The sequence below is a fragment of the Triturus cristatus genome, chromosome 7 (assembly GCF_964204655.1).
Source record: "Triturus cristatus chromosome 7, aTriCri1.1, whole genome shotgun sequence".
Taxonomy (NCBI): Eukaryota; Metazoa; Chordata; class Amphibia; order Caudata; family Salamandridae; genus Triturus; species Triturus cristatus.
In genome coordinates, this window is record NC_140590.1 from 358,552,359 (window position 1) to 358,579,103 (window position 26,745).

At 41.8% G+C, this 26,745-nt stretch overlaps 1 protein-coding gene across 5 annotated transcripts in view; it reads right to left on the bottom strand.

Annotated features, from left to right (window-relative positions):
- LOC146809667 (sulfotransferase 2B1-like) overlaps positions 1–26,745 on the bottom strand; it is a 654,164-nt gene that overhangs the window by 545,664 nt on the left and 81,755 nt on the right. For all 5 annotated transcript variants that reach the window (XM_085616523.1, XM_085616519.1, XM_085616520.1 and 2 more), the window contains one exon: positions 18,562–18,705. In XM_085616523.1, coding sequence (XP_085472649.1) covers positions 18,562–18,697 — 136 coding nt within the window. In that variant the 5' untranslated portion in view covers positions 18,698–18,705. The remainder of the gene's footprint in view (positions 1–18,561; positions 18,706–26,745) is intronic.

A 26,745-nucleotide genomic window follows, 5' to 3' on the forward strand; every position in this document is an offset into this window, starting at 1 on the left:
TGTATGTTCTGGATGTACACAGTTTACTGAAAATGTCCAGCAAGATGCACAGGAATTCTTAATGTATATGCTTATGGCACTGGAAGATGAAGGGGTAGAAATAGAAAATATGTTTGGTCTCTCCTATAAATGGGAATATTGTTGTGAAAACTGTATGAACACATGCAGCACTAATGTTGATTCTGAAAGGTTCATACATTTAACATTACCAGAGAGTAAAACAGTGACTTTTAGTAAATTAGTTAAAGATGCAAATTACAACATGGAATGTTCTCAATGTAAATCAGAAATGGTATCAACGTTATTTTTAAAGAAATATGGACAGTATATCATTTTAATGATGCAACGTTGTAGAGCTGATGGAACAAAATTGGACACTTTAATAAAGAAGTTTACAGGAAATCAATTATCAATATCAGGAAAGACTTTTGTTGCAGTTGCAATAATTTTCCATGGTGGACCTTCTATAACTTCTGGTCATTACACAGTTTATCTAAAATGTGTAATGATTCTCAATTGATTTTCAAGCAACGTTTGCCTGCAGAATTACCAAATTCCTACTTAATTTTTCTAAAACCAAAATTTTAGATACAAATTGCAGCATCTGAAGAAACCATTATTTCGATTTTATAAGATAACCATTGGATATTTCACCTAAAAAGGGTTTAAAGATTACCATTTGGCCTCATGGAAAGGTAAATATTTCTATTGTGGACTTCTTTGACCGATATTATTTTGGTGTATGTGCTTAAGCAACAAGATTTAAAGACGTTATTTATTGCAAATAGTTATTGTTCTTAGAAGATATTTTTAATATATATGTTACATTTCTATCAAGGTCTGTTTTACTGAGGATAGATTCAGGGCTTTTTTAAACAATCTTTCAGATTGTTTATTTTTTTGCCCGCTGTTAAGTGATGAATGCAATTGATATCACTATTTTCAGTGAAATTCAATATATTCTGAAAACAGCAAAAAAAGGGCAAAAAATTACTTTGTTAAATATGAAAATATGTGGACTGTATTCTAAAATGTATTGTTAAATATTACTACTTTTTTTCTTTTTTTTCAGATCGAGAAAGAAAATTTAGGAAATTGAATCCTTTTTTCTTGCAATTAAAAAAAACCATGTATTTAAAATTAAGTTATTTTGTTGGTCAGGTAAGTTTAAAATAACTGTATTTCTCACCCCTTCACTTTCATGCTCCCTTTTGTTCAATTCTCCTCACTCTGCTTTTCTCATTCCCCTTCTCTCTCTCTTCTTCCTTTACTGCTCTTTCGTAACTCCCTCACTCCTTCTCTACTACTCCCCTTGGTTTACTGCTTCCATCCATGTTTCTCTCCCTGTCTCCATATGTCTCAGTCATTCTAACTGCCTTAGTCCTTCTCAGTTCCTTGCTCTCTGTCTCTGTTTCTGTTTCTCTCCCTTTGTCTGTCTTACCCTTAATTTCCTTAACATCTCTGGGGCAGATTTACAAGCCCCCTGCGCCACCACTACGTCACTTTTCATGACGTACTGGTGGCGCAGGGGGCTCCTCCATATTTACAAGGAGAGGAAAAGCCACCCTGCGTGACTTTTCCTCTCCTTGTAAATACAGCCACTTCACACGCAGGACTGTGCGTTGAAGGGGCGTTCAGTGGGTGTTGTTGTGGGTGTTCCCACGCAACACCCATAGAACAAGACACATATCCAGATTTACGAGAAATCGTAACTCTGGAGATGCGTGTGAATGCTACGCCACCCTAGAGGTGGCGTAGCGAGGCACAACGAGGAGAAATGTTTTCATTTCTCCTCGTTTTTTCCTCTTTCAGTGCGTGCTGCATGCTACAGCACACATTGAAAGAGGAAAAAGCCTCTTGTGATTGTTTTTGTGCAGGAAGGTGTCCCTTTCTGCAGAAGAACAATCTCCCCACCACGCAGGCATCCTTGCAGCATGGTGCAAGGGAGCCTGCGCCGGCGCATGGCTGCAGTTTGTGCGCCAGCGCAGGGGAAGCATAGAGATGCAATATATTCTTGTAAATATGTTGCATCTCTGTGCTTCGAAACTAACGCAGCACGGCGCAGCAAAATTACTTGCTGCACCATGCTGCGTTAGTTTGTTATAAATCTGCCCCTCTGTTTCTACCACTCCTCCTCTCTCCATCACTCATTTTCCATCTATGTTAATTTTTTAACCTTCTCCGTCATTCTCCTTCCCTCACCTTCCCTAACTGTCACTATCCTTTACACATAGTCACTCCTATTCTCCTACTTCACTTCCTCCTGTCTGTATCTCACACCCCTTCACCTTTTCGCATTCTTTCCTTCACTCTCCCTCACTCTACTTTGCTCATTGAAATCCTGACTCCCTTTCTCTCACTCCAGTTTCCTAAATCCCTCCATCCCCTCACTCCCCATCTCTCACTTTCTCTTACCCCCTTTTTTAATCCTCATACCTGTTATCTCACCATCACTCCACTTCTCTTACTTTCAATCCCTTTAGCCTGCTGTACTTCATCCGCTTCGTCTGTTATTCCCTTTTCCTATCTCCGTCCCTTACTCTCCTTTTCTCACTCCCCCCTCCCTCTCTCTCCATTACTCACTGCCATTCCCTTACTCATTTACTCTTCTTACCTGTATCCTCTACCCTTAGTCCTTTTGTTGCAGTCAGTCTTTCACTTCCCTTTCATGACTGATTATACTTTCTTTTTCTCACTCATTCTGTCAGTCCTTTCCTCCTCTTCACTCAGTCATTTCAATCATTCATGTATACACTACACATTCATTCAATAAAATTACAACACAGTATATTAGGAATAATATGGAGAAGTGAAGTGAGTTCTGAAAAGAACTTTTTTTTGTCTTTTTTGTTTTGTATTTTTTTTAAGTTTTTTAACAATTTTGTATTTTTTTTGGTTTTTTTAGAGCAGCAAAAAAATACAGGGAATTAAAAAGTGTTCAACAGGAACAAAAAAAAATGGAAATAATTATATGGTGGAGCATGTGTGCTGCTGGATTTTGTTCTCTATTAAGTTGATGCTGCTCTCACCATAACAGAGAATAACATTGCACACATTGCACCGTATATCGACCTTCTGGAACAGAGGGTGGATATCCAGAGGTCTTGATGCTGGTGATTCTGCGGCCGCAGATGATGTGCTCGGCTAAGCTCCTGGAGGGTTGTCTCTTGTGGATTCACGGGCATAAGCCACAGGATGCACTTTTTGAAAGTGCCTCAGCATAGTATAAATGCTAAAGGAGTATTTTTTGGGGGATCTCCTCTAGAAAGGACAGCTCCACAAACGGTGCAGGTGACTTTTGGAGCATTCACCTTCTTCTGCCCCTCTGGAAAAGTAAAGAACTTCCAGATGAAGGAGTCCTTTTGTTTCCTCTGGCTTGGTGGCACAAAGGTCTCCTCTTCACTCTCTGTAGAAGATTGCTGTTCTGCCATTCTCACGTAGTGGAAAAGATCTCCAGCTCCTTCTCCCAGGAAATAAGAAGAAATAATGAGGGTAGTGGGTGTGGTGTTTGAAGATTCTGGAACTGAAACTACTATGAACCAATGAAAAGTGTTGTTTTGTAATCACGTGACTTGCCGTGTGCGCACCGTGCGCGCACCGTGCGCGCACGGAGAACACACGCATGCGCACACGGATCACGCACGGAGCACGCACGCATGCGCACACGGAGCGCGCACGGAGCACGCACGCATGCGCACACGGAGCACGCACGCATGCGCACACAGACGGTGCGCGCACCGTAAAAATCCCTAAAAAAAAAAACTGTTTATAAGTTTATGGGAGATATTAACTATGCTGTTCAACTTTATCAAAATTAAAAAATAAAGAGCTGAGCCATTCCATATTACAGGATACAGTCAATCTATATAGGGAGTTTATTGAAAAATAAATATATAAAAAATATAATAATACATACATAAATTAGCATATAAAAAATTTTGCAAATTCTGTAATAAAACCATAGGTTTCACGCGCATTAAAGTTAGGAATTAGCATTTAAAAAACCTTTGAAATTCACTGAAAAAACCATAAGTTTCACACACGTTATAGTTAGGAATTAGCATTTAAAAAACCTTGCAAATTCACTGAAAAAAACATAGGTTTCACACACGTTATATTTAGGAATTAGTATTTAAAAAACCCTGCAAATTCACTGAAAAAACCATAGGTTTCACACACGTTATAGTTAGGAATTAGAATTTAAAAAACCTTGCAAATTCACTGAAAAAACCATAGGTTTCACACATGTTATAGTTAGCTGGACATTTCACTCGTACAAAACCATTAAAATTCCCCCGTTATAGTTAGTTCAGCTAACTATAACTCGCACGCCCGCAATCCACTGCTGATGACGTCACATATTACATCACTCATGACATGGTCAGTGACATCACTCATGACATCACTGATGACATCTCAAATGACATCACTGATGACATCACTGATGACATCATCCATTGAGTATGTGTTTCTGAACAATTTTAATATATATATCAACAAGGATTAAAAATTCACCGCACTCCAGGAGAATAGATTTCCTGAATTCAAATGTATTTGATGAGTGCAAATCTCACAGCAACCACCACCAGTGTGTTCCTACCAAAAAAGGTCTTGCTCACCGTGAGCAAGATCTTTTTGGTTGAAACGTGTTGTTGGAGGTTGCGTTGAGATTTGCACTTAACAAATACGTTTGAATTGAGCAAATCTATTCTCCTGGAGTACAGTGAATTTTTTTAATCCTTGTGGATCCCTATATGCAAGGTACAGTCCACCCTCTACACCGGCACCCACTGTGCAAAGATCACACTAGTGACAGACCACACTGATGGAAAAAAAAAAATATATATATATATATAGCTGGTCATTAACCTTTCAAGAATGATTTTAAATTCAGATCACATCAGCCTGCTCAATAAAGGACTTACGTTTTGCCCAAATACAACTTTAGATATCCCTAATGTACGCAATGACCTATATAAATTTCATCGCAAAGCCAAGCTGAAAAAATATTTTGAAGAAAAGCCAACATCAGTGGGTGGGGTATTGGCCTCCAAAATTCAGGACATCTCCCCACTCAATCGCAATGATTTGCCAGCCTTAAAAGTATTGTCTGACCTTGGGAGTTTGAATCCTGACAAATGCATGAGTTCTGGTTCTAGTATTGAGGATGACTTAAAGTTCTGTCAAGAAGAAGGCATCAACACTCATCTAGGTGATGAAAGTGGATTGAAGTCTCAGTCCAAATTTTGTCCGCAGCTACCACCTGGGAATAAGATTTACTAATTTCATGAGATCATGGTAGATGAGATCAACCAACTCTCCATGAGAAAACAAAGGAGAAACAACAAATCATCAAGGAATCTCACACGGAGGGAACAAAAAGCATTGAAAGAACTAAGAGACAACCACAATATCATCATAAAGGCCGCCGACAAAGGCGGTAATATTGTCCTACAGAACCGAGAACAATATATGTTGAAGACGACAATTGAGAAATCAGGATCACTATAAGAAATTAGACAAAAATCCGATGACACAATGGATCATGGAATACCACTTAGAACTTTTGACCTGGAAGGAGGGAGGGTTAATCAACTTCGAGGAATATATGTATCTCAAGGTGGGCAATCCAGTTACACCTACAATTTACTTTCTTCCAAAAGTGCATAAGTCAATTATAGATCAATTGTCAGTTCTATGATTTCTTTTTTAGAAAGAACATCCCATTACATCGATGTTTTCCTGATTGAATATGTGATGAAGTTATCCTCATACTTAAAAGACACCACAGCCTTTTTGAATAAACTAAAAACTATCCATTGGAATGAACATCAGATCATGGTTACAATAGATGTGACCTCATTGTATACATCCATCTGTCACAAAGACGGTCTGAGAGCAGTGAATACATTTTTGGAAACCAGATCATTGAGCTATTTGGAACATTCACAAATGATCATAGACATGTTGAATCATTGCCTGACACACAATGTTTTTCTTTTTAATGAATAAATATTTCTCCAGAGGCAAGGTACAGCAATGGGGACTTCCTTTGCCCATACGTACGCTAACCTATTCATGGCAGTCTGGGAAGATGGTATTTTACAGTGCAGATACAGGCCCAATATTAAAACGTGGATGAGGTACATAGATGATTTGTTTGTAGGGTGGGAAGAAGACGAGTCGACATTGGAAGAATTCATCCAGAGCCTGAACGAGAATAATTACAATCTATCCATCACGTCCAATTGGAGTAAAAATCAAGCAGTCTACTTGGATGTAGAAGTGTTCATACAGAAACAGAAGCTCTGTACCAGAATCCATCGGAAACCAATGCCCACTAACAGTATCCTCCATGCTAATAGCGGGCACCCACAACATCTAAAATGGAGCATCCCATACAGTGAGATGCTCCGCATTAAGAGGAACTGTTCAGAAACCAGTGACATTGAGAAAAATCTAGAAGACACAGGAGTTAGATTTCTGGCCAGAGATTATCCCCTGAATGTCATAGAAGAAGCAAAGAACAGAATAATGGAAAAGCCCAGATCAGAATTGTTGAAAGAACGAGATCATCCGGACAGTGATGAAACAATTCGGATCATTCTGGATTTCAATGTAGAAAACAAGTGTCTAAAGAAAATCATTAAAAAGAATTGGAATATATTATTGCTTGACGATTCATTAAAGAGGAACTTACCATCGACTCCTAAAATAACTTACAGGAAGACTTCCTCATTAGGTGACATCCTGACACAGAGTCATTTGAATACACCCGGAAAAGAAAAAGGAACATGGTTGACAACACCTGGATTTTGGAAATGTTCCAAATGCAAAGCGTGTGAACATGGAACTAATACACTATCGTATTCATTGGCTAATGGAAAAAAGGAATGGATCACTGCACATATCACGTGTGAAACAAAATACGTGGTATATGTTCTAGAATGTCCATGTAAACAAATATACGTCGGGAGCACCATCAATAAATTACAATTGCGCATCCTGCAACATTTACGAGCAATAAAAAATAAGGATTTGGCGTACCCGATGGCCAAGCATTTTTCCGAAAAACATCAAGGGAATATTCAAGGGTTACGCTATTTTGGAGCTAAAGTGATGAAACAAAATGAAAGAGGGGGTGATAAAACCCTGGAACTCAGAAGAGCAGAGTCCAAATTCATATTAGCTCTGGGAACAGAAAAACCTTTTGGCCATAATTTGGATGCAGAATTACATGTTCATTTATAAAAATCATGAAAGTCCTAACTCTGACAATCAAAATTGCTCAAGAGAGAAAATAGAAAGAATGAAAAGGATGAGCTCTGAAAAAATCATGACTATGAGAACAAGACTGAAAATAGACTGAACTTTAGAAATATATACAGCAAATAGTTTAACTGTGGAATATCCCGAGCAAATACGTAAAAAATGTTTTTTCAAATTATGAGAAATATTGAAAATATTAATTTGGAGAAAGAAAAAGTATTTTTAATCTTGAAACTGCAATTTTGCACAACATATTTGCACTAGGTATTAGTTACTTTAACTCGTAGGATCTAAAACAGGGGTCTCCAACCAGTCGATCGCGAGCTTCTGGTAGCTCGCTGACACCCTGTCAGTAGCTCGCGACCTAACTTTCAATTTAGTATCCTATCATCGTTGTTATGTTTATATTTTATGCTTTTTCAACCCTCTTAATTGTGTCCTTCATACAAACCTGCTGCTCCTGCTGGCTAATGGAGCCTATCTGGGGTGGGGTTAAGTGGCTGATGCAGGCCCAGCATGAGCAGTGTCAGCCTGCCCACGAGAACCACAAGGCCGCATGCCTTATGCTGCCTGCATCGTGCTTTGACCCTGCCTGACTTGGAGGTGGGAACGTGAGCCTTGCAGGCACAATTTTCTCTGCATACAGGAGCGCAGGAGCTGCAGCACTTCCCACATTAGAAACAAGTGGACCTGCATCAGGTTTGTGGACAAGATAACTTTTTTTATTCAAATGCGTGTGCAATGCTTTGTTTGTATTTTGGCCTTTTTCAGCCCTCTTAATTGTGTCCGCCGTCATACAAACCTGCTGCTCCTGCTGGCTAATGGAGCCTATCTGGGGGAGGGTGAAGTGGCTGACGTACGCCCAGCATGAGCAGTGTCAGCCTGCCCACGATAACCACGAGGCCTCCGTCGTGCTTTGACCCTGCCTGACTTGAAGGCAGGAACGGGAGCCTTGCAGGCACAATTGTCTCTGCATACAGCAGCGCAGGAGCTGCAGCACTTCCCACATTAGGAACAGTCGGACCTACATCAGTTTTGTGGTCAAGAGGAACTTTTTTTTCCAAATGCGTGTGTGCATTGCTTTTTTCTGGCATCTGAAACACGAGCCGTTTCCAATGCACTGGAATGTTGTATGCCTAAAAAAATCGCTTGAGGTGGGATTATATGATACAATTTTTCTGGGTAGAATAGATGCGCATTGAATTTAATCAATAACAACTTTAGTTTCAAATCACTAAATATCGTTTGTCAACTTCTAAATGTGTTTGGAGACAAATCTTTCAATACCTGCAATTGCATTTGCTACTACAATCTGCCATTGATGGAGCAGTCTGTGCTCGACATCCTTCCAAACGTGGCGATGACTAAGATTACATCATTATGTCGAGTAATTGAGAAGTTTCTCTTTTGATAGCCATGACTGCTCATGTGTGGAGTAGTCCTTGGATAATGGCTATGCTTTGTCTGGTTTAAAAATGCGATTTGTATTGTAATGCAGATGTGGGTGTATAATGCAATGAAAAGCTTACAATTGATATAGTATTATTTTTTTTTTATCCATTTGAAACACTATTTTAATTTCATTATTAATTAAGCACCATTTCACAGGCATCTTTTATTTCTAAAGAAATAATGTACCTTGCAGATTATTACTGGCCACAAACCGGAACCAGGACCATCATTTTATGTGTCTATTCACTAAATTTTAATGAAATTATGGGAGAAATGTAAAATTAGGTTCCTGACTCCAGTTTGTGCTCATGAAGAACTTCCAAGTCCAAGAGGTACTTTATTTAAAAAAAAAAAAAACCATATCCATGTAAAATGGTGCCTTAAATTAATGACATAAAGGGAGAAAAAATGAAGTGTTAATTATATGACACAATGAATATAAAAGGCTCGACACTTCACTTTAATATTGATCCCATTTAAAAAAGTAGCTCACCCCTGCAGAGGACATATTTTTCTGTTGTAAATGGGGCCAATAAATAACATGGAGAGCTGAGCATGGACATGTGAAGGATCAGTGGCCCATACCTTCAATGAGCAAAGACTTGCAAATAATGCAAATAGTGACACAAAAGTCAGACAAAAATATGATGGAGTCTTTTTAAAAATCACTGCGTTTATTTCTCCTACATGCAGGAGCATTTCACGTGAACATCAGAGCATATCACTACATTGAGAGGCATTATTTGAAGTAATAGCTTTTGAACATGAAATGATGGACTCCCACCGTCCATGATGACAATGCTATATTAATAATAATAACTAAGTGGCAATTCATGTGCACCATACATGTGGCATAAGTTATTATTACATGGAGCAAATGCATTGTCTGGCAGGGCGCATTTTTGTACAGCGCACACGATGAACTCAGGCATTTCAAGGTACCGGCATGTGAGAATTTAGAAAATGGAGGCATTATGTAATAAAATAATTGTATTGCAGCATTTATATTGTCATGTGCTTACTACCCTTAAGTAGGACACTGAAGCACTTACCTAAATAATCAATGTAGGTAGGTAGGCTGTGTAGTTAGAAATGTGTTATTTTTATTTTGTGATTCTATGTGGTAAGTGTTTCCATGTTGTGCTTGATGACCACCGAAGCGCAGTTACAGAGTTATGGAACATAGTAGTTTGATGGATGAGGAAGTGTGAGAGGCAGATGTGAAGTTTATGGTTTTTAGTACACTGGCAGCTGTGAACAGCACTGCAGGTTTGTATGGTTTCTTATGATTGTAGTCTTCTTCGCTTGTTACTGGAGAGGTCAGGCGCACACAATGTGTTGGAGAGGAAAGCCGGAACTAATATAAGCTCTCTGGTTGCATATTGTGCATTGCAGGCACTAAATGAGTATCTCTTTATCCCTAGTTAGTGAAGCTGGGTGTGTGGGGGACTTTGGAAATAATCTGCACATTACTCGACCTTTTGTAGCTCACGATGATTTTCACGGATCAGAAGTAGCTCGCGCTATAGAAAAGGTTGGAGACCCCTGATCTAAAATTTATCTCATAAGGCTCAAACCGCTCTTTTGCACAACATATTTGCACTATGTGTTAATTACTTCAATTTTTAGGTTTTAAAATATGTCTTGTGAGGTTGTTGCACTTCACTTTATTATAACTTCCTTGTTCAAAAATTGAAAACATGCCAAATAGGAAGTAATGATAGATTGAATTGATATCTTGTTGATATGCAATTTGCACTTTGCACAGGTCACTTTCTCTTCTTTCTCCTTATTTTTAAGAACTTATTGAAATTGCTTGGGAATGAGCCATCTGAGGCCATGGTTGTTAATATTTATCGTACATTTTTTGATTTTACTTCAATATCAATTACGTCTAGAGTTCGATTTATAATTCAGGTGGAGTCTAAACTCAGTTGTTCTCTTTAAATTTGAGTCTATATACAAACATGAGCATGACCTTGATGATCCTTAAGCAATTCATATTTGATGTCTTTATGTGAATGGTTTCCAAATCTTTTAATCCCGACAAGAGGATGCGTACTTTACTGAAAATACCGCCAATATTGTTTGAATGTGAAAATATAAAATATAAAACAAAAAAGTGAAATTGAAAGAAAATGGCACTTGTTATATGCCATATTAGTATAAGCTGAATGTGGGTTAACATTCTAGTCTATGGAAACAAACAAGGTAATCCCTTTTTTTTTTTGCACTTTACCACTTTAAAAAGACTGTCTAGATGAGGGGACTCTATGGTCCAGTTGAAGGCATCTGCCGAAACGCTTCGACCGTCCCTGTTGTTTTAGCACCTCGTGTCAAAAGATAAAATGAAATAAATATAAATTAAATTACTTGCCTTGCCGTGCTGTGGAGTCCCTCTGTGCTGTGGATGCTCTGGTGAGGGATGCTGCCAAGCTGTTCCAAAGATATATATATATCAGTAGAACCGAGGCACAAGAAAGCAGTGAAAGAAACCACGCAAAACACGCAAAGGGGGCAGGGTAGAAACACACTGACCCCCAAGGCCCCAAAAAATGTATTTATTTTTTTTCAAAATCACGGGATGCGCTTCGGATCCACGCATCCCGCAGTGAAAAAAAAAACAGTCGTTTTGAATTAGCCCTTGGTGAGGCCAAGTCCCGGGGGCAATATGCATATTTAAATGTGGGGCCCAGAGGGAGCCTCCAGCCCCGGGGACCACCACCCCCCGGGGCTTTTCTGAATTATGGGGGGCTCTCAGCTCCCTCCCAGCCCCGGAGGCTGCCACCCCCCGGGGCTTTGATATACATAGGTTGGGGGCTCGAAGGCCCCCCCAAGCCCCAGGTACTGCCACCCCGGGGCTTTGTGATAATATGTATGGGGGGGCTCACTCCCCCCCCGCAGCCCCGGGAACCGCCACCCCCGGGGCTTTTTTTTTACAAAATAAACATGTGCAGGGGGGGCTTGAGCCCCCACCACATGCCCCGGGGACCGCCACCTCTCCGGGGCTTTAAATTCAGAGGGAGGGGGGGCCGCGCGGTCCCCCTCTTGGAGCCTTGTCGTGGCCCTGTGCACCGCCACCCCCCAGGGCCGGCTCCTGCAGTGACTGCTGTTTGCAATGACAGGGCGGGAGCCTCGCGGCTCCCACCCTGTCATTGTAACCTGCTTTGCTTCATTGAAGCGAGAGCAGGGAAACCTGCTCTTGCTTCAATGAAGCAAAGCAGATTGCTTTTCCACATGGGGAGCAGCATGTTAGCTGCTCCCCATGTGGAAAAGCAATGCCGGCTCCCGCATGACGCGGGGAGCCGGCTGGGACCGTGGGGGGATTGGGCACCCCCCACGGTCCCCAACGAGGTGCCCAGCCCCGGGGGATGGGGTCCCCGGGGCTATTAGTGGCCAGGGAGGGGGGCCACGCGGCCCCCCTCCCCAAAATAAAAATGAAATAACAATTTAAATAAACAAAGGCCGGCCCCGGGGGATGGGGTCCCCGGGCCGATTAAGGTCTCGGAAGGGGGGCCACGCGGCCCCCTTCCAAATTTTTTTTTGTTTTTTTTTAAATTAGGGGGCAGGCTTTGGGGGATGGGGTCCCCAAGGCCAATAAATGAGAAAAAGAAGGGGGGCCACACAGCCCCTCTTCTTAAAAAAAAAGACAAAAAACGGGATCGCGGAGGCCACGCCCCCTTTTTGCTGCACTCTGAAAACGCACCCCCTGACACGTTTGCAGATGGGGAACGAATTCCACTTGAATACTGGGGGTCCCTGGGGGCCAACAAGCCCACCAGGAACCTCCAGTATGTGCCAGGGGGCTGCGTTGCAGAGAGGTGTTCTGAGGCCACGCCCCTTTTTACACCTCTCTGCAACGCAGCTCTGTGGCACTTACTGGAAGTAGCTGGTGGGCTAGTTGCTACCCAGGGACTCTCAGGATTCAAGGGGAGTTAATCCCCCAACTTAAAACGCACCACGGGGCGCGTTTGCACAGTGGTGAAGGGAGGTGGCGGGGCCTGAGGTGACATGTGTGCAAACACACCCTGTGGTGCATTTAAAGTTGAGGAATTAATTCCTCTTCAATCCTGAGGGTCCCTGGGGGCCAACTAGCCCATCAGGTACCTCAAGTAAGCGCCCCGGAGCTGTGTTGCTGAGTGTTGTCAAAAGGGGCGTGGTCTCTGAACACCTCTCTGTAACGCAGCTCCCTGATGCATACTGGAGGTACCTGGCGGGCTAGTTAGTCTCCAGGGACCCTCAGGTTTGAAGAGGAATTAATTCCCCAACTTAAAATGCACCACAGGGTGTGTTTGCACACATGTCACCTCAGGCCCCGCCCCCTTCCTTCACCATGGAGCAAACGCGCCCCCTGGCGAGTTGTAAGTTGGGGAATTAATTCCCCTTCAATACTGAGGGTCCCAGAGGGCCAACTAGCCCACCAGGTACCTCCAGTATGCGCCAAGGAGCTGCGTTGCAGACAGGTGTTCAGAGACCACGCTCCTTTTTACACCTCTCTGCAACGCAGCTCTGTGGTGCTTACTGGAGGTACCTAGTGGGCTAGTTTGACCCTAGGGACCCTTAGGATTCAAGGGGAATTAATTTCCAACTTAGAATGAACACAGGGCACGTTTACACAGTGGTGAAGGGAGGGAACGGGGCCTGAGGTGACGTGTGCAAACACGCCCTGTGGCGTGTTTTGAGTTGGGGAATGAATTCCCCTTCAATCCTAAGGGCCCCTGGGAGCCAACTAGCCCACCAGGTGCTTCCAGTAAGCGCCACTGCGCTGCGTTGCAGAGAGGTGGTCCAGGCCGTGCCACTTTTTACACCTCTCTGCAACGCAGCTCTGTGGCGCTAACTGGAGATACTTGGTGAGCTAGTTGGACCCAAGGGACACTCAGGATTCGAGGGGACTTTATCCCCCAAATTAAATCGGCCACAGGGCGTGTTTGCACATGTCAGCTCAGCCCCCCCTCCCTTCACTAGTGTGCAAACACGCCCTGTGGCGCGTTTTAAGAGGTAGTTTTAATCCCCCTGCCCTATTATGCACTAGGTGCTTACAGAGGATGTCATTTTAATCACAGGGGTACCCCAATGCATAGTGTTCCCTAGTGTATATAGGTGTTTTAACTGTATTCTAAGTGTCTTTTAGCATAGCACTGGCTCTAGGACTGGTTAGTCAGAGTCAGTTACCACCAGTACCCATCTGAAAAAGTTGAGGGTACTGGATGATTTTGCAACAAGGCCTCTTTCTGCTCCTCTGTTTGTTCTTTCTGCATGTCTTCCTTCTTCCTGCACTTTTCTTTGTGGATTTTTTTGCTTCTTTCTGCATTTCTTTTTCTTCCTTCTGTGTGTTTTTTCTTTTTTCTTCACATGTCCTACCTCTGTAGGCTTAGTTAGAAACTAGCATTTAAAACACCTTAGAAATTAACTTAAAAAACCATAGGTTTCAGGCACGTTATAGTTACAAATCAGCATTTAAAAAAACATTGAAATTCACTGAAAAAAACATAGATTTCAGGCACGTTATAGTTAGGAATTAGCATTTTAAAAAAACTTAGAAATTCACTGAAAAAACCATAGGTTTCAGGGATGTTATAGTTAGTTGGACATTTCACTCGTACAAAACCATTGAAATTCCTCCGTTATAGTTAGTTCTGCTAACTATAACCCGTGCGCCCTCAATCCACTGCTGATAATGTCACATATTACATCATTCATGACATGGTCAGTGATATCACTGATGACATCTCAAATTACATCACTGATGACATCACTGATTACATCATCCACGTGACAATCAGATACACCTCATCATACACTAGTATAACCTTTCATCAATCACTAAAATACAGAGTACCATATTTGAATCCATTCACAAACCAATACAAGTTTCTAAAAACTCACTCAGTGATTCCTAGATCTACACACACATCTAATCACTTACCTATAGATTCACTCATAAATGCTGTCAATGATCAATGGAACACTATCAAATATACTTATACACCTGTATCGACATTACACACCAGCACACATCCTATTCACTTATGCAGTCATCCTACTCACTTATCCAAACAATGGATCATACTTACATTTAGTCAGATACACACTTATATAAACACCAATTCATTTTTTCATATAGATAGTAACTCATACTTAGTGTGTTATAAAATCACTATTACAAGTATACAATTATCCATACAGTCACTCATACAATCACTGAGTCTTAAGTATACTTATTTATATACAACAACTGTCACATACACTACCTTTTATTTTTCTAGTTTGTTGGACATGTACCATTGAGAGATGTATTTGCTCATCACCACACCCATAAAGATATTCACTCACCCAAACAACTGTTATAACATGCAGTCTTAACCTCATATACCTACTGAATCAACTATTCACACATCCGTGGGCAGTCACACACCCCCCACCGAACCACACACACATTCACTCTCCCATACAAATACTCAGTTAACTAATCAATAACTAATATAGACCTTCACGTAGCTAGTAACCAACTGGTGCAGCAGTTTACACAACAACTGACAAAGTGATACAGATATTCACACAGTTTAATCACTATCCAATATATTTAGTGAGACACTATAAATTAGTCAAGTAAACAGTCAATCACACTGCTACTAAATCCTCCATCCAGATATTTATATATCCACTCATTCTTCACTGCAGATTGCTATATATATAATACATATTTAAATAACGAACCAAATCACATTCACTGGATGATGTCATCAGTGATGTCATTTGAGATGTCATCAGTGATGTCATCAGTGATGTCGCTGGCCATGTCATGAATGATGTAATATGTGACATCATCAGCAGTGGATTGCGGGCGCGCGAGTTATAGTTAGCAGAACTAACTATAACAGAAGAATTTCAATGGTTTTGTACGAGTGAAATGTCCATCTAACTATAACACCCCTGACACCTATGGTTTTTTCAGTGAATTTCTAAGGATTTTTAAATGCTAATTCCTAATTATAACGTGCCTGAAACCTATGGTTTTTTCAGTGAATATATGTATAGATATATATAGATATATATAGATAATTTTCTTTTTTTCCCAACTGCCCCCATGAACAATAGCAGATGCAGGCACTCCCGGTAAGCAGAAATTTCTTTATTGATAAAGTCATAAGACGATGTCCGTCGTGACGTGTTTCGGCTGGTCCCAGCCTATGTTGGAGGACAGAAAAGGAAGACCTCGGAGCTGCTTTGCTTTTCCAAGTGCTTTCTAATTTGCAGTATTTTCCGTATGTTTACAATACTTGATTTAACCCCTTCCCTGCTCATGACGGAACCGTTCCGTCATGAGCCACGGTTGCCGTGTGCTCATGACGGAACGGTTCCGTCATGACAATCCTGTCGGCGGCCGCTCCGCCTGCGCGGCGCTGTTTCCCCGCCTGTGCGGGGCGACAACGCAAATGGGCGGAGTCATGACGGAACCGTTCCGTCATGAGCACAGCTCAACTGTGGCTCATGACGGAGCGGCTCCGTCATGAGCACAGGCCCGCCGCGCTGCCCCCCTGCCCCCCCCCAGCGCTGCAGCGGAATGTCCGCAGCAGCGAAGGGGTTAACAAAGTATTGCAAACACTGCCCTTGGTAAACAAATACAGCTCAGATCTGCTGCTCATTCCCATGCATGACAGCAGCTTTGAGGTGTGTTTCTTTTGTGTGTTGTTCAAAGGAAAATATCTGGTATCTGTTGGTACAATTATTTTGTAGATCATTTGCCTACGTAGACTAAGACTGAGCTGATAGCTGCATCAGGCAGGACTATCTTTAGTGGAATTTTAAGTATAAAAGAAAAGGGGAGAGGATGTAGCCTAAGGGTTAGGGCACTGGACTTCAAATCTGGGGAACCCGGCTCGAGTCTCCGCAAGGGCGCTCAACATCCTGTGATTCTGGGCAAATCACTTAACCTTCCCATGCCTAACAAAAATGGCTACTCATCAAAGCCAATTTTAAAGCCAAGATTTGCTGTCTCTCACATAAAGCCTTTCACCTAAACACACTACATAATTTGTCCAACCTACTCCATATATCACACCAACCAAGATGTCTTGGAAGCACAAGTACCAATCATAATCACTGGAACTCCCTTTCAGCAAACCTGAGAAATCCACCAACATTTGTTTCTTTCAGGACACTTACCTCTTCTTCTTCTTGTGAAATAGCATAGTGCTTTTATGGGCATATTCTTGCAGGACTGTGTAGTACTATTTAGACTAGAAAATGGTCTAACCAACCCAGTGCATCAGATTCTCAAACCAAAGAGAGAAAACCTTTTAGATGTTGTTGTTTAATGTTGAGCCTTAGAATCTTAGTTGGTGGAAACTTCCACAGAATGAACCAGAAGATCATCATTATGTAGGAAAATGGAAAAGAGAGGGATAGCGGATTATTGTATTTACCCCAATTAGCACTGTGCAAACGTTTTATTATGTAGGTGAAATATATCACATGCAATACAAGCAATTTTGCGAAAACTACACATTTCACTAAAAAGAATCTACAAATTTCTCACATCCCTTAGAGCGATCACAATGACGTTGTTAGCGGAAGGTATCCGGTGGGTAGTCATATGATGCACGCAATAGTAAACAAAGGAGCAATGTTATCCCGTTGGTGGCTGGTATTGATTATTCTAGCTTGCTTCTACTTGGTGCAGTCCGTTTGAGGAAAATGTTCTTTACTGCAGATGGTGATATATTTTTACTGACTGCTCTATCCCTGTTTATATTTTTTGCAATTTTAACATATAATTGTTGATTGATTATTCTCATGTAATTTGTACTGCTCACACTTAGGAGCATATCTACAAGGCGGCAATAGGAAATTATCGCCGCTTTTGCGGCCGTTTTCGGCCGAAAAGTGGCGATAATTTTATCGCCTAATTAGCAAGGTTAGCGCACGAAATCTTAACGCCCAGCTTTGCATCTCTAATGAGATGCAAAGTGGGCGTTCCTGACCTAACATGACAGGAGAAATGTCGCAAAGCGACATTTCTCCTATCATCATGCCCCACGCTATGAAGCATAGCGGCAGGAAAAGTAGCGATAAACCCGTTATAGCTACTTTCCTTACGCCTGCTTCAGGACTGACTTAGCCATGATATCCTATGGAAGGTGGATATCATGGCTAAGTTTGTGAGGCCCTATCAACAGGCTAACGCCACATTTCGTGAATAATCTCACATTAGGCAGTTAGCGCTAGGATTTTTATCGCTTTTGAGATAAGTGTTGCTAATAGCACGCTATCTCAGCGATAAAAATCCATGCTAGCCGGCGATAATTATCCTAGCGCTAAGTGCGCTTGTCGATAATTATCGCCGGTTGTTGCTGATATCCCCTTAGAGCATTAATGTCTCCTGCATCAGTTTCCATCTTAGTGAAGGAAGATACTGGCAGGTTAATCAATGTCCCGTTATCAAAACAGAGAGTCACTAATGACGGCGGGTGGATTATATAATGTACTACCTGACCTGAAGACATTCTGGTGAGACAACCCATATTTTGGTTCTAAGGTGTAGACATTCACACGTTCCAGTGTATTCAGTAAGCTGGAATGCATTGACCTCTCTGCTTAGCTTTGATGGGAGCAACAAACATATACATAAGAGTGCGTGTGATTTTCCAGGCGCCAGACAACGTGCCCAATTGTGCATTTATATTGGAGTCATGTTGCCTGATATTAATTTAAAACATCTTACATTTTTAACTTGTAGCACGTGGGGGATTCATTTAAGAATAAGCAGCCTATCAGAACATAGAACATAGTCGGCCACTTGAGCACAAATATAATCAGAACAGCAGTGTCTTCATTTACCTGATTTGGGGTACGTGACATTAAAAACATCATCATCACGAACTAGAAAATCTTCCTCTGCATACCGCAGGCTCTCTTCTGAATAAGGAACTGTTGGCCAAAGTATGCCTTTGTATTTAAAATACTCAGCAGACATCTTGCTTTCTGAAAGTAGAAAGAAGTCCATGAAAGACATGGAGAAACGACAAAAAAATGTACATTCAGCTGAACAGATAGGAAACATTAAGTACCCAGGATTACTCTGCCAATCAACATAAATCCCACAGGTAAATCAAAATTGCTCTTTTTCAGTCTTTCCAACAGGTTTAAATGTACCCAGAAGCCATCCGTCTTCTCTTCTTATACATTTTGTCAAAAAGGCAAAGGGCCTTATTTTGACCAAGGGGGCCCATTGGACCGCCGTGGTCATAGTGGCAGATCGTCCACCTGCCATATTCTGACTATGGCAGTCGGACCACCACAGAACCACTGCTACCGCCAGGGAGCCGCGATCACTGGCGGTCTTGCAGTGATGTGAGGCTGGTAATATGCTGGTGGTGCCGCTGCCGCAAGGCCAAGCACATTACTAGTTTCCTCTCTGCCACAGTTTTTATGGCAGTGTAACTGCCCTGAAAAGTGTGGGGGTGAGGAAATAAAGGAGTCCCAGAGGGCCCTCCACTGCCTCTGTGCCAGGGAATGCATCTGGGGAGGCACATGGTGTGCACCTCTGTATGCACGCACCCCCAGTTCCTGAAGGGCATGGACTCAACAGTCCATGCCCTGCAGGAACGTGCAATGGTGTTCCCAATGCTAAGCCTTGCTAAGGCTTTAGCACGGCACCGCTGTGGGCCAGCCACCAGAGGACCGCCTGACATGGATTCCAGTTGAAATCTGGCAGGCAGTCTCATCATGGGCTTGGGGGTTTTGGAGATGGGCGCTGGCATGGCAGCCCAATCCAAGACCACCAAACTCATAATAAGGCCCTAAGTGTATTGGCCATTTGTTGCTAACATCTGGTGACAGTGTGATCTGCAGGTTACAAGTTTGTATCACAGCAAGGTCAACTCAGCATTTTATTTTACGGAAGCGATTCCATCAAATTAAATGAAAGTAGTGGAACCCTGAAAAACTCCCACTTTATAAATGTCACAACATCTGTATTAAGCACTATGTATAGCCTGAAGGAAAATGTAATACATGGATGCTGCAAATGGAAGTTTATTCAAAGAGATTTCTGCAAGACTTTCTGCATGAGATTTCAGCACTACCATTCTCGGTTTTGCAATTTATGAAGTGTGAGATATTGGGTCATTGGTTTACTGGGGTGTGAGCCCTGGTCAAACAACAGCCGAAATCCCTTGCAGAGTGAACCACAAACAGTCACTAAATTAACCTGTGCCTCACCCCCGGTAGCTTGGCACCAAAGCAGTCAAGTTAAACTTAGAGGCAATATGTTAAGTATTTATGCAGCACACAATCAGTAATAAAGTGATGAAACCACAAGAAAAAGAAATTTAGAAAAATACATTATATTTCAATAAATTATTTGACACCAAAACTACAAAAATCCAATGAGTAAAACCTTAGATATTGATTTTTTTTTTTAAACTAAGTGAAAATAGCACCAAAAGGCACAAACCACTAACAAGGTATTTCTGGTCGCGCTGGATAAGCACAAACTCAAAAGTTCAGACTGCCAGCAATGGACGTGGGCTTGTGACATGGACCAAGCTTGGCCCGCTGAGCAAAGGAACCTTCGTACGGGTTGCATCGTCGTTTAGGATTCTGTCAACGAAGAGGATATGGAGTGCAGACAAGGTAATACAACAGTGTAGATCCACACAGCGGCAGTGATGTGCTGATCCTGGTCTTGCAGTAATGGCGTTGGTGGTTGCGATGCACAGTTTCAGTATCATCGCCAAGGTTGTTGTTGTTGGAGATGCAAGGACCTTGCATTGCACAGAGTTGGTTTCGAAGGCAAAACGGAATCTCCGAGTCATGCAACAGCAGCAATGCACTGGCTGGGATCCACGTAACAGGGGTGATGTGCCAGTTCCGATACGCGCAGTTGTGGCAATGCATCAGTGCTGACCCACACAGTGATGGCGATACGCTGGAGCCGTTTTCTGCAGTGGCGGTAATGTGTTGGTTCTGCTGGAGCAAGCACCTTAGACTCACTTGCAAGGGCCCAGGGCCAGGGAGGCACCACGTGGCAGGGCAGGCTCATAGATGCAGAGTCCAGGTCCAGAAGCAGGATAGTTAGAAATATTTTATGTCCCTGAGACTTCATATCAAGAAGCCTCCCAACAAGCCCTTGTAGTTACTCTGTGTTCTGGGGACAAGTGATGCACATTCAGTTCTTCTCACCCAGGCAAAGGGGCAGAAGGCAGCACGTCTGCATGACAAGGCAGGAGATCTTCCAGAGCAGCAGTCCAGAAGAGTGACAGTCCTTCAGCAGCACAACAGTCCTTCTTCCTGGCAGAGTATCCACAGATCAAGAAGAGTACTGAAGTGGTGGGGTCTGAGGTCCAGTTCTAATACCCAGTGGTGCATTTGAAGTGGGAGAGACTTCCGAGACATGCCTTTGAAGTGCACAAAATCCTACCTTCCTTTCCCGGCATAAGACTTAAAACAAAGAGGAATGTAGTCCTTTGTGTTTGGACAGGACACAGACAATTCAGGTGCACGTGAGGCAGTGCCCAGCTCCTCCCTCCCATCTTGCCAGAATGATCCATCAAGTCACATCTAAGCTCCCATTGTGTGTCACTGTTTAGAGGTAATGCACAAAGCCCTGCTGACACCCAAACCAGACATTCAATCAGAGACAGGCTGCAGGCACACAGTTCTAAGAGCAGAAAAATGTAAACTTTCTAAAAGTGCCATTTTCAAAATTGTAATGATAACTTTGACTTTGCCATTAGAAAGGATTTATCATTACAACTCCATAGGTACGAAACGTGACAAGTCCCCCTACCCTCAATTAGGAATTACAACTTATTAAATGTAATAAGGAATGCCCCAATGTTATACTATCAGAGGTGTAGGCCTCATAGTATAGAAAAATGAGTTTAGGAGTTTTCACTGCTAGGACATGTAAAACGTAAACGTACATGTCCTACCTTTACTCAGACAGCACCCTGCCCTATGGGATATTACAGCCTACCTTAGGGGTGACTAATATGTAATTAAAGAGGTGTTTATGGCTTGGCAAAGGGCATTAAATGCCAATTCGACATGGCAGTGAAACATTGCTTTCAGGCTGCAATGGCAAGCCTGGGAAAGGTTTTAGAGTGCTACTTAGGATGCAGGCCCACTGGTAGCATTTAATTTAAAGGCCCTGGGTATATGACATATCACTCTACAAGGAGCTTACAAGTAAATTAAAATGCTAAGTGGGTATATGTCAATTAAACCATATTTTAGGGAGAGAGCACAAGCATTTTGGCACTGGCTAGCTGTGGTAAAGTACACAGAGTCCTAAGACCAACAAAAATGCCAAACGTATGAGAGAGGCTGACCCTGGAGAGAGAGCTCTTTTCAACATGCAGTTTCACTATTCCTTATATTCTTATATTTAGAGTAAAGCATACATTGTAGATTGTATTTATCCTGTTAGACAGATGCCTTACTGTCACCTTAGAATATTCAGTAAGTCTTGTGACTGGAAGTGAGGCTTGGGAAGGTCTGAAAGCAGCAGTGCTTTTAGGGCTCATCGACTCTATAAGGAAACCAGGCTTCTTGGCTCAAAATGGTTTATACACCCCATAATTTCAACAATGGGTCTGAATGAGAGAAAGACTGTTCGGACAGATTCACCAGTGAGCAAGCATGATTCATGTGGCTACTCTTGAAAGAATGGCTATAACTCTCATTACATCCCTGCTGACATGGAGGACAATATGTCTGTACAGAATGGAGGGATGTTTGAGAGGTATTGAGATCCAACTGAGGTTCCATTCTTTAGTCTGGGGTACAAGATGTCATGGACATGCAAACTCAGATCTGAAGTAGAAAATAACTTTGCAGGTCATTGTGCTGCCTTAAAGCCGTACACCATAGTTTCAGAATAGTAAGTAATGAGTTGCCTTTAATATGTACACATTTGTGTCTCTTAGAAATAAGTTCGTTTTTAGTGTGCTTTTTTGTGTAGTTTGATACCTCAAAGATGGGTAGCAGTTAAAGTTGTCTACAAGATGTTAAATGCAGTACATTTTGTTTATTCATGATGATCAAAGACAATATTGATTAAGGGGTTAAAAGTAACATCATGGAAAGTTAATACATTTAATGGAAGGAAAAGGTGGGGAGCCATTTTCTGACCTTGAGAGAGTTACTCATGCCAGAAATAATTAGGCCTATCAGTCAATGCCTTCCACAGGGTTGGCTTTCATTACAAGAATCAGTCAAGATATTATGATATCCTAATGTCAAGTGGATCAGGATGACAGAAGGGTAATTTCTAAAATGACAGAAGGTCATGAAATAGTAACGATAACAGGATTTGGTGGCCCAATGTACATTTCAAAGAAAGTTCTGGTCACTCTCCAAACCATCATATTTAATCAGAGTTGAATGTGTCATTATTCAGCAAAACCCCAATTAGGGGTAAAACATTAAAGGAACACTACACTAATTTCTAATGTAAAGATTTACAAATGTCACAACAAAATATCACTAATTTTGACCTCTTAGATATTTGATGTGTACACTTTGACAAGCACAGACACGACTATACCATTTTTCCAGGCATCTGAAGCAATTGTCCATGTAGAGAATATTTTATAGGGCATTTAAATTAGTCTCATTAAGCAAAAACTAATAGAACTTTCAACACTTATCTGACTATGCAAGCATTATTGCACACATTTAGAATTTTCCTGAACTTAACCAAAATGCCAGGTAGACTTTAGATGGGGACCTATTATGGCTACCTAAAATGTAAATCACTGCTTTGAATGTACATACAAAACCAATAGGAGTGAAAAGAAAATTGGCAATGCAGATATTTCAAATATTTGGAGAGATCACTAGCTTTGCCTGGGATAGAGATAAACTACTGAAGAGTACTTTTGCTGCCAGTCCACTACAATTTGTTTCCTTCTTTCCTCCAGCCTCTTTTTAATCACCATTTATACATATTTCATATTGAAAAGTGTAATTGTCCTTTTACACTAACAAAAGATTCTCCTTCTACTCCAAATTTAAAGTGTGACCTTTAAATCTCACAGAACTTTGATTGTCGACTGCTTGATTGAACCTTATTACCTGCTGACCACTCATTCATTGTTAATATCATTCGCATGTCAAGGAATAATGTCACTTCAGGGGTTTCATCAAATAAATAGAATGGATTATTGACAATAGCTAGGATGGATTATTTGCTGATAATGAAGAATCTATGAACTCCCTCCCGGAAGCAAGTTGCCCCTCCCCCTCTCACCCACTTCCAAAAAAACTGCGTTCCTATTAACTCTTAAATCACCACTGACACACGTGCTGATTTTAGACATATTGCACAGCAGTGCGGGCTGCTGTGCAATATGGCTTAAAGGAAACAAGGCGATGTGATGCAGTCAATGCTGGCCACATCATGGCTTTTTAAAAATGTTTTTTTTACTTTAAGCCATGTGGTACAGCAGCTCGGACTGTTGTACAACATGTAAAAGACATTGGCAAAGCCAACAGATCTTGCATGAGCAAAACCTATTGGCTCTGCAAATACTTGTGTTTTTTGCAAACACAAACCTCTGCATTTAGAACTTGCTAGTAAAACAGCATAAAGGGAATACTGGCCAGTGATCAGATACTCTGCATTACTCCTCTGTGCAACATTGCAAAAACTTTACAGTAGTAAACAAGAGTAATGCCGCGCACGGTCTGCTTGTAAAAATAGCCATTGGAGACTACAATCATTTCATGGCATTTTCTGGTTATAACTCTGGAGTCTCTGGAAGCTTTTTGCTGCTGGGAAGATTTTAAGGTAAATAGAAACCGTGGTTTCTGTCAATTATTTCCTAATACTCCAGAAAAACTTTAAATGTGTTCCCTTTGGGGCTAATGCTGATGCTCAACGTTTGATTACAGATTCAGAGTCTACTACTGAATTGAAACATCCAGGTATTAGGAAGTCTGTCCAAAATCCTTTCTAATAAAAGCTAGCAAAGTCAACAACGTTTTACTATTGTTAACATGCACAAATGTACATTTATGAAACCACCTATTCTACCTATGTTTATTTAGCCCCTCTATGCTCTGTACTGCACATTTCTTAGCAGCACTACTAATTCCACAGCAAATGCAAAAAATATATGTAAATACATGACAAGCATACACAGATCTAATAGGTCTTTCTTTAAACTGCGAGTGCTGACTAAAAAGTTTTTTAAAGAGTTTTTTTAGTGACCTTGACTGAGGCTGAGACCAAGATGTGCCTCCTCTGAACTCCCAAGGCACTGTTCCATGTATTGAGGTTTATGAAGATAGATAAAGTTTCCTGAGACACCATGAAACAAAAAACAGTGGATTGGAAACCATGCTCAGATAAACGAGGCAGCAAGTCTGCAGATCGGAGCCTGGACGTTGAAGTCTTCCAGTTTTATCAAGCGCCCCAAGAGACAAGCTACATACAAAAAGGCCCCACAACTTCCCTCAGCACAGACCGGAGTGTGGCTCCAACTTTAGTGGTGCTGAGCCCCCCATGAAAGAGAAGCGGGACCGAAATTCAGAAGTAAATTCTCTCCATGTGGGCACAAAGCGATGGGAGACAATAAACTGCTAGTCCCTGTTGTATATACTGTACACATAAGTATTATAGAATGTAGTATGTGGAATGTTAAGGAAGCCTATATATATATATATATATATATATGTGAGTACAATAGAATGTTGGGGCAGAAGCTGTTGGGACTCGTGCAGAGAAACTTGTTCAGCTCGTCTCTGCTTCTCGCTTTATAGTATGTGTCTTGATCTCATAAATATTACTTTACTGCGCATCAGCCGCTGTTTATTAAAGGCTTCTTTTCAACAGTTCCCTCATCAACATGGACACCGAGGAAAGCCTGGAGACAAATGGAGCAGAGAGAAAGGTCCCAGGCCACCTTTACACTGAAAAAGGAAGAAAAGGCAGCGCCCCCCCCCCCCCCCAATTCGAACAGACAAAAGCAGGCCGCTCAACACCTGGCTCCGACGGCGCTCCCAAGGGTGGAGGAGAAATGCTGTGCATGTAGAACAAAAAGCAGTCAGAAGCCCAGCGAACTCTGCCTTACATCCCTAGAAACTCTGCCTACATCCCTAGAAACTCTGCCTTACATCCCTAGAAACTCTGCCTACATCCCTAGAAACTCTGCCTTACATTCCTAGAAAGGCTTGATGAGGAAAGTGGATATAGGAACCCAGGAGCTCTGGAGACCGAAGGGGAAAATCAAAAGAAGAGATATATGTACTAGCAAAGACATTTCTAGTACTCTGGGTAAAACAGACCTGAACGGATTACTGATCAAGGCTAACATCAGAAAATATTCTTACAGAAGCTGTATATGAAGGTACAGTAGCATAGGTGGGACAGAACTTTAGAGGTGTCCTGAGGATGAATATCTTTGCATGGACAACTTTGGAAACAGCGTTTAAACGAGACATGTTGAGGAGGGCACCCTCTCAGTTAATTTAGAGAAACAGAGAGCTAAACCTGTGGTGCAGTGAATTACAAGAAGACAGTAAGTAACTCATTTTTTGAATTATGCATCATTAATAAAAATCATTTGCATACCTATGCACTGTTTTGTTAGCTTCTGATAGCACAGTGGCTGATGAGCCTTCCTTAGATGGAGCAGTATTCAACTTGAACGGATGCATTCCCTGCTGGATCACTTCTCTAGATGGCATAGAATTCACCGTTATGCGTTAGCATACCCTGGGGGATTACCTCTCCAGGATTTGTTGGGGTTTTGTGTACTCTCTGTTGGGTCTGGGGGTCCTTGTGTGGGGGAAGCCATCCTGAAGTAGCCCATAATCTTGGACTTCTTGAATCTGCCTTTTCTTTCTTGCTTGCAGCTGTGTGTCTTTGGAAGCTATGTTGCCTGTCTGTACTTGAGTTGCAGTGCCTGAGGTGAGCAACTCTGCTGCTTGATTTTTGCCTGTGAGGAGGTTCCTTTCGTATGGGTCCCTCTCCGTCTCTATGACCTGATCGGTTACACCATCATTTGGTTC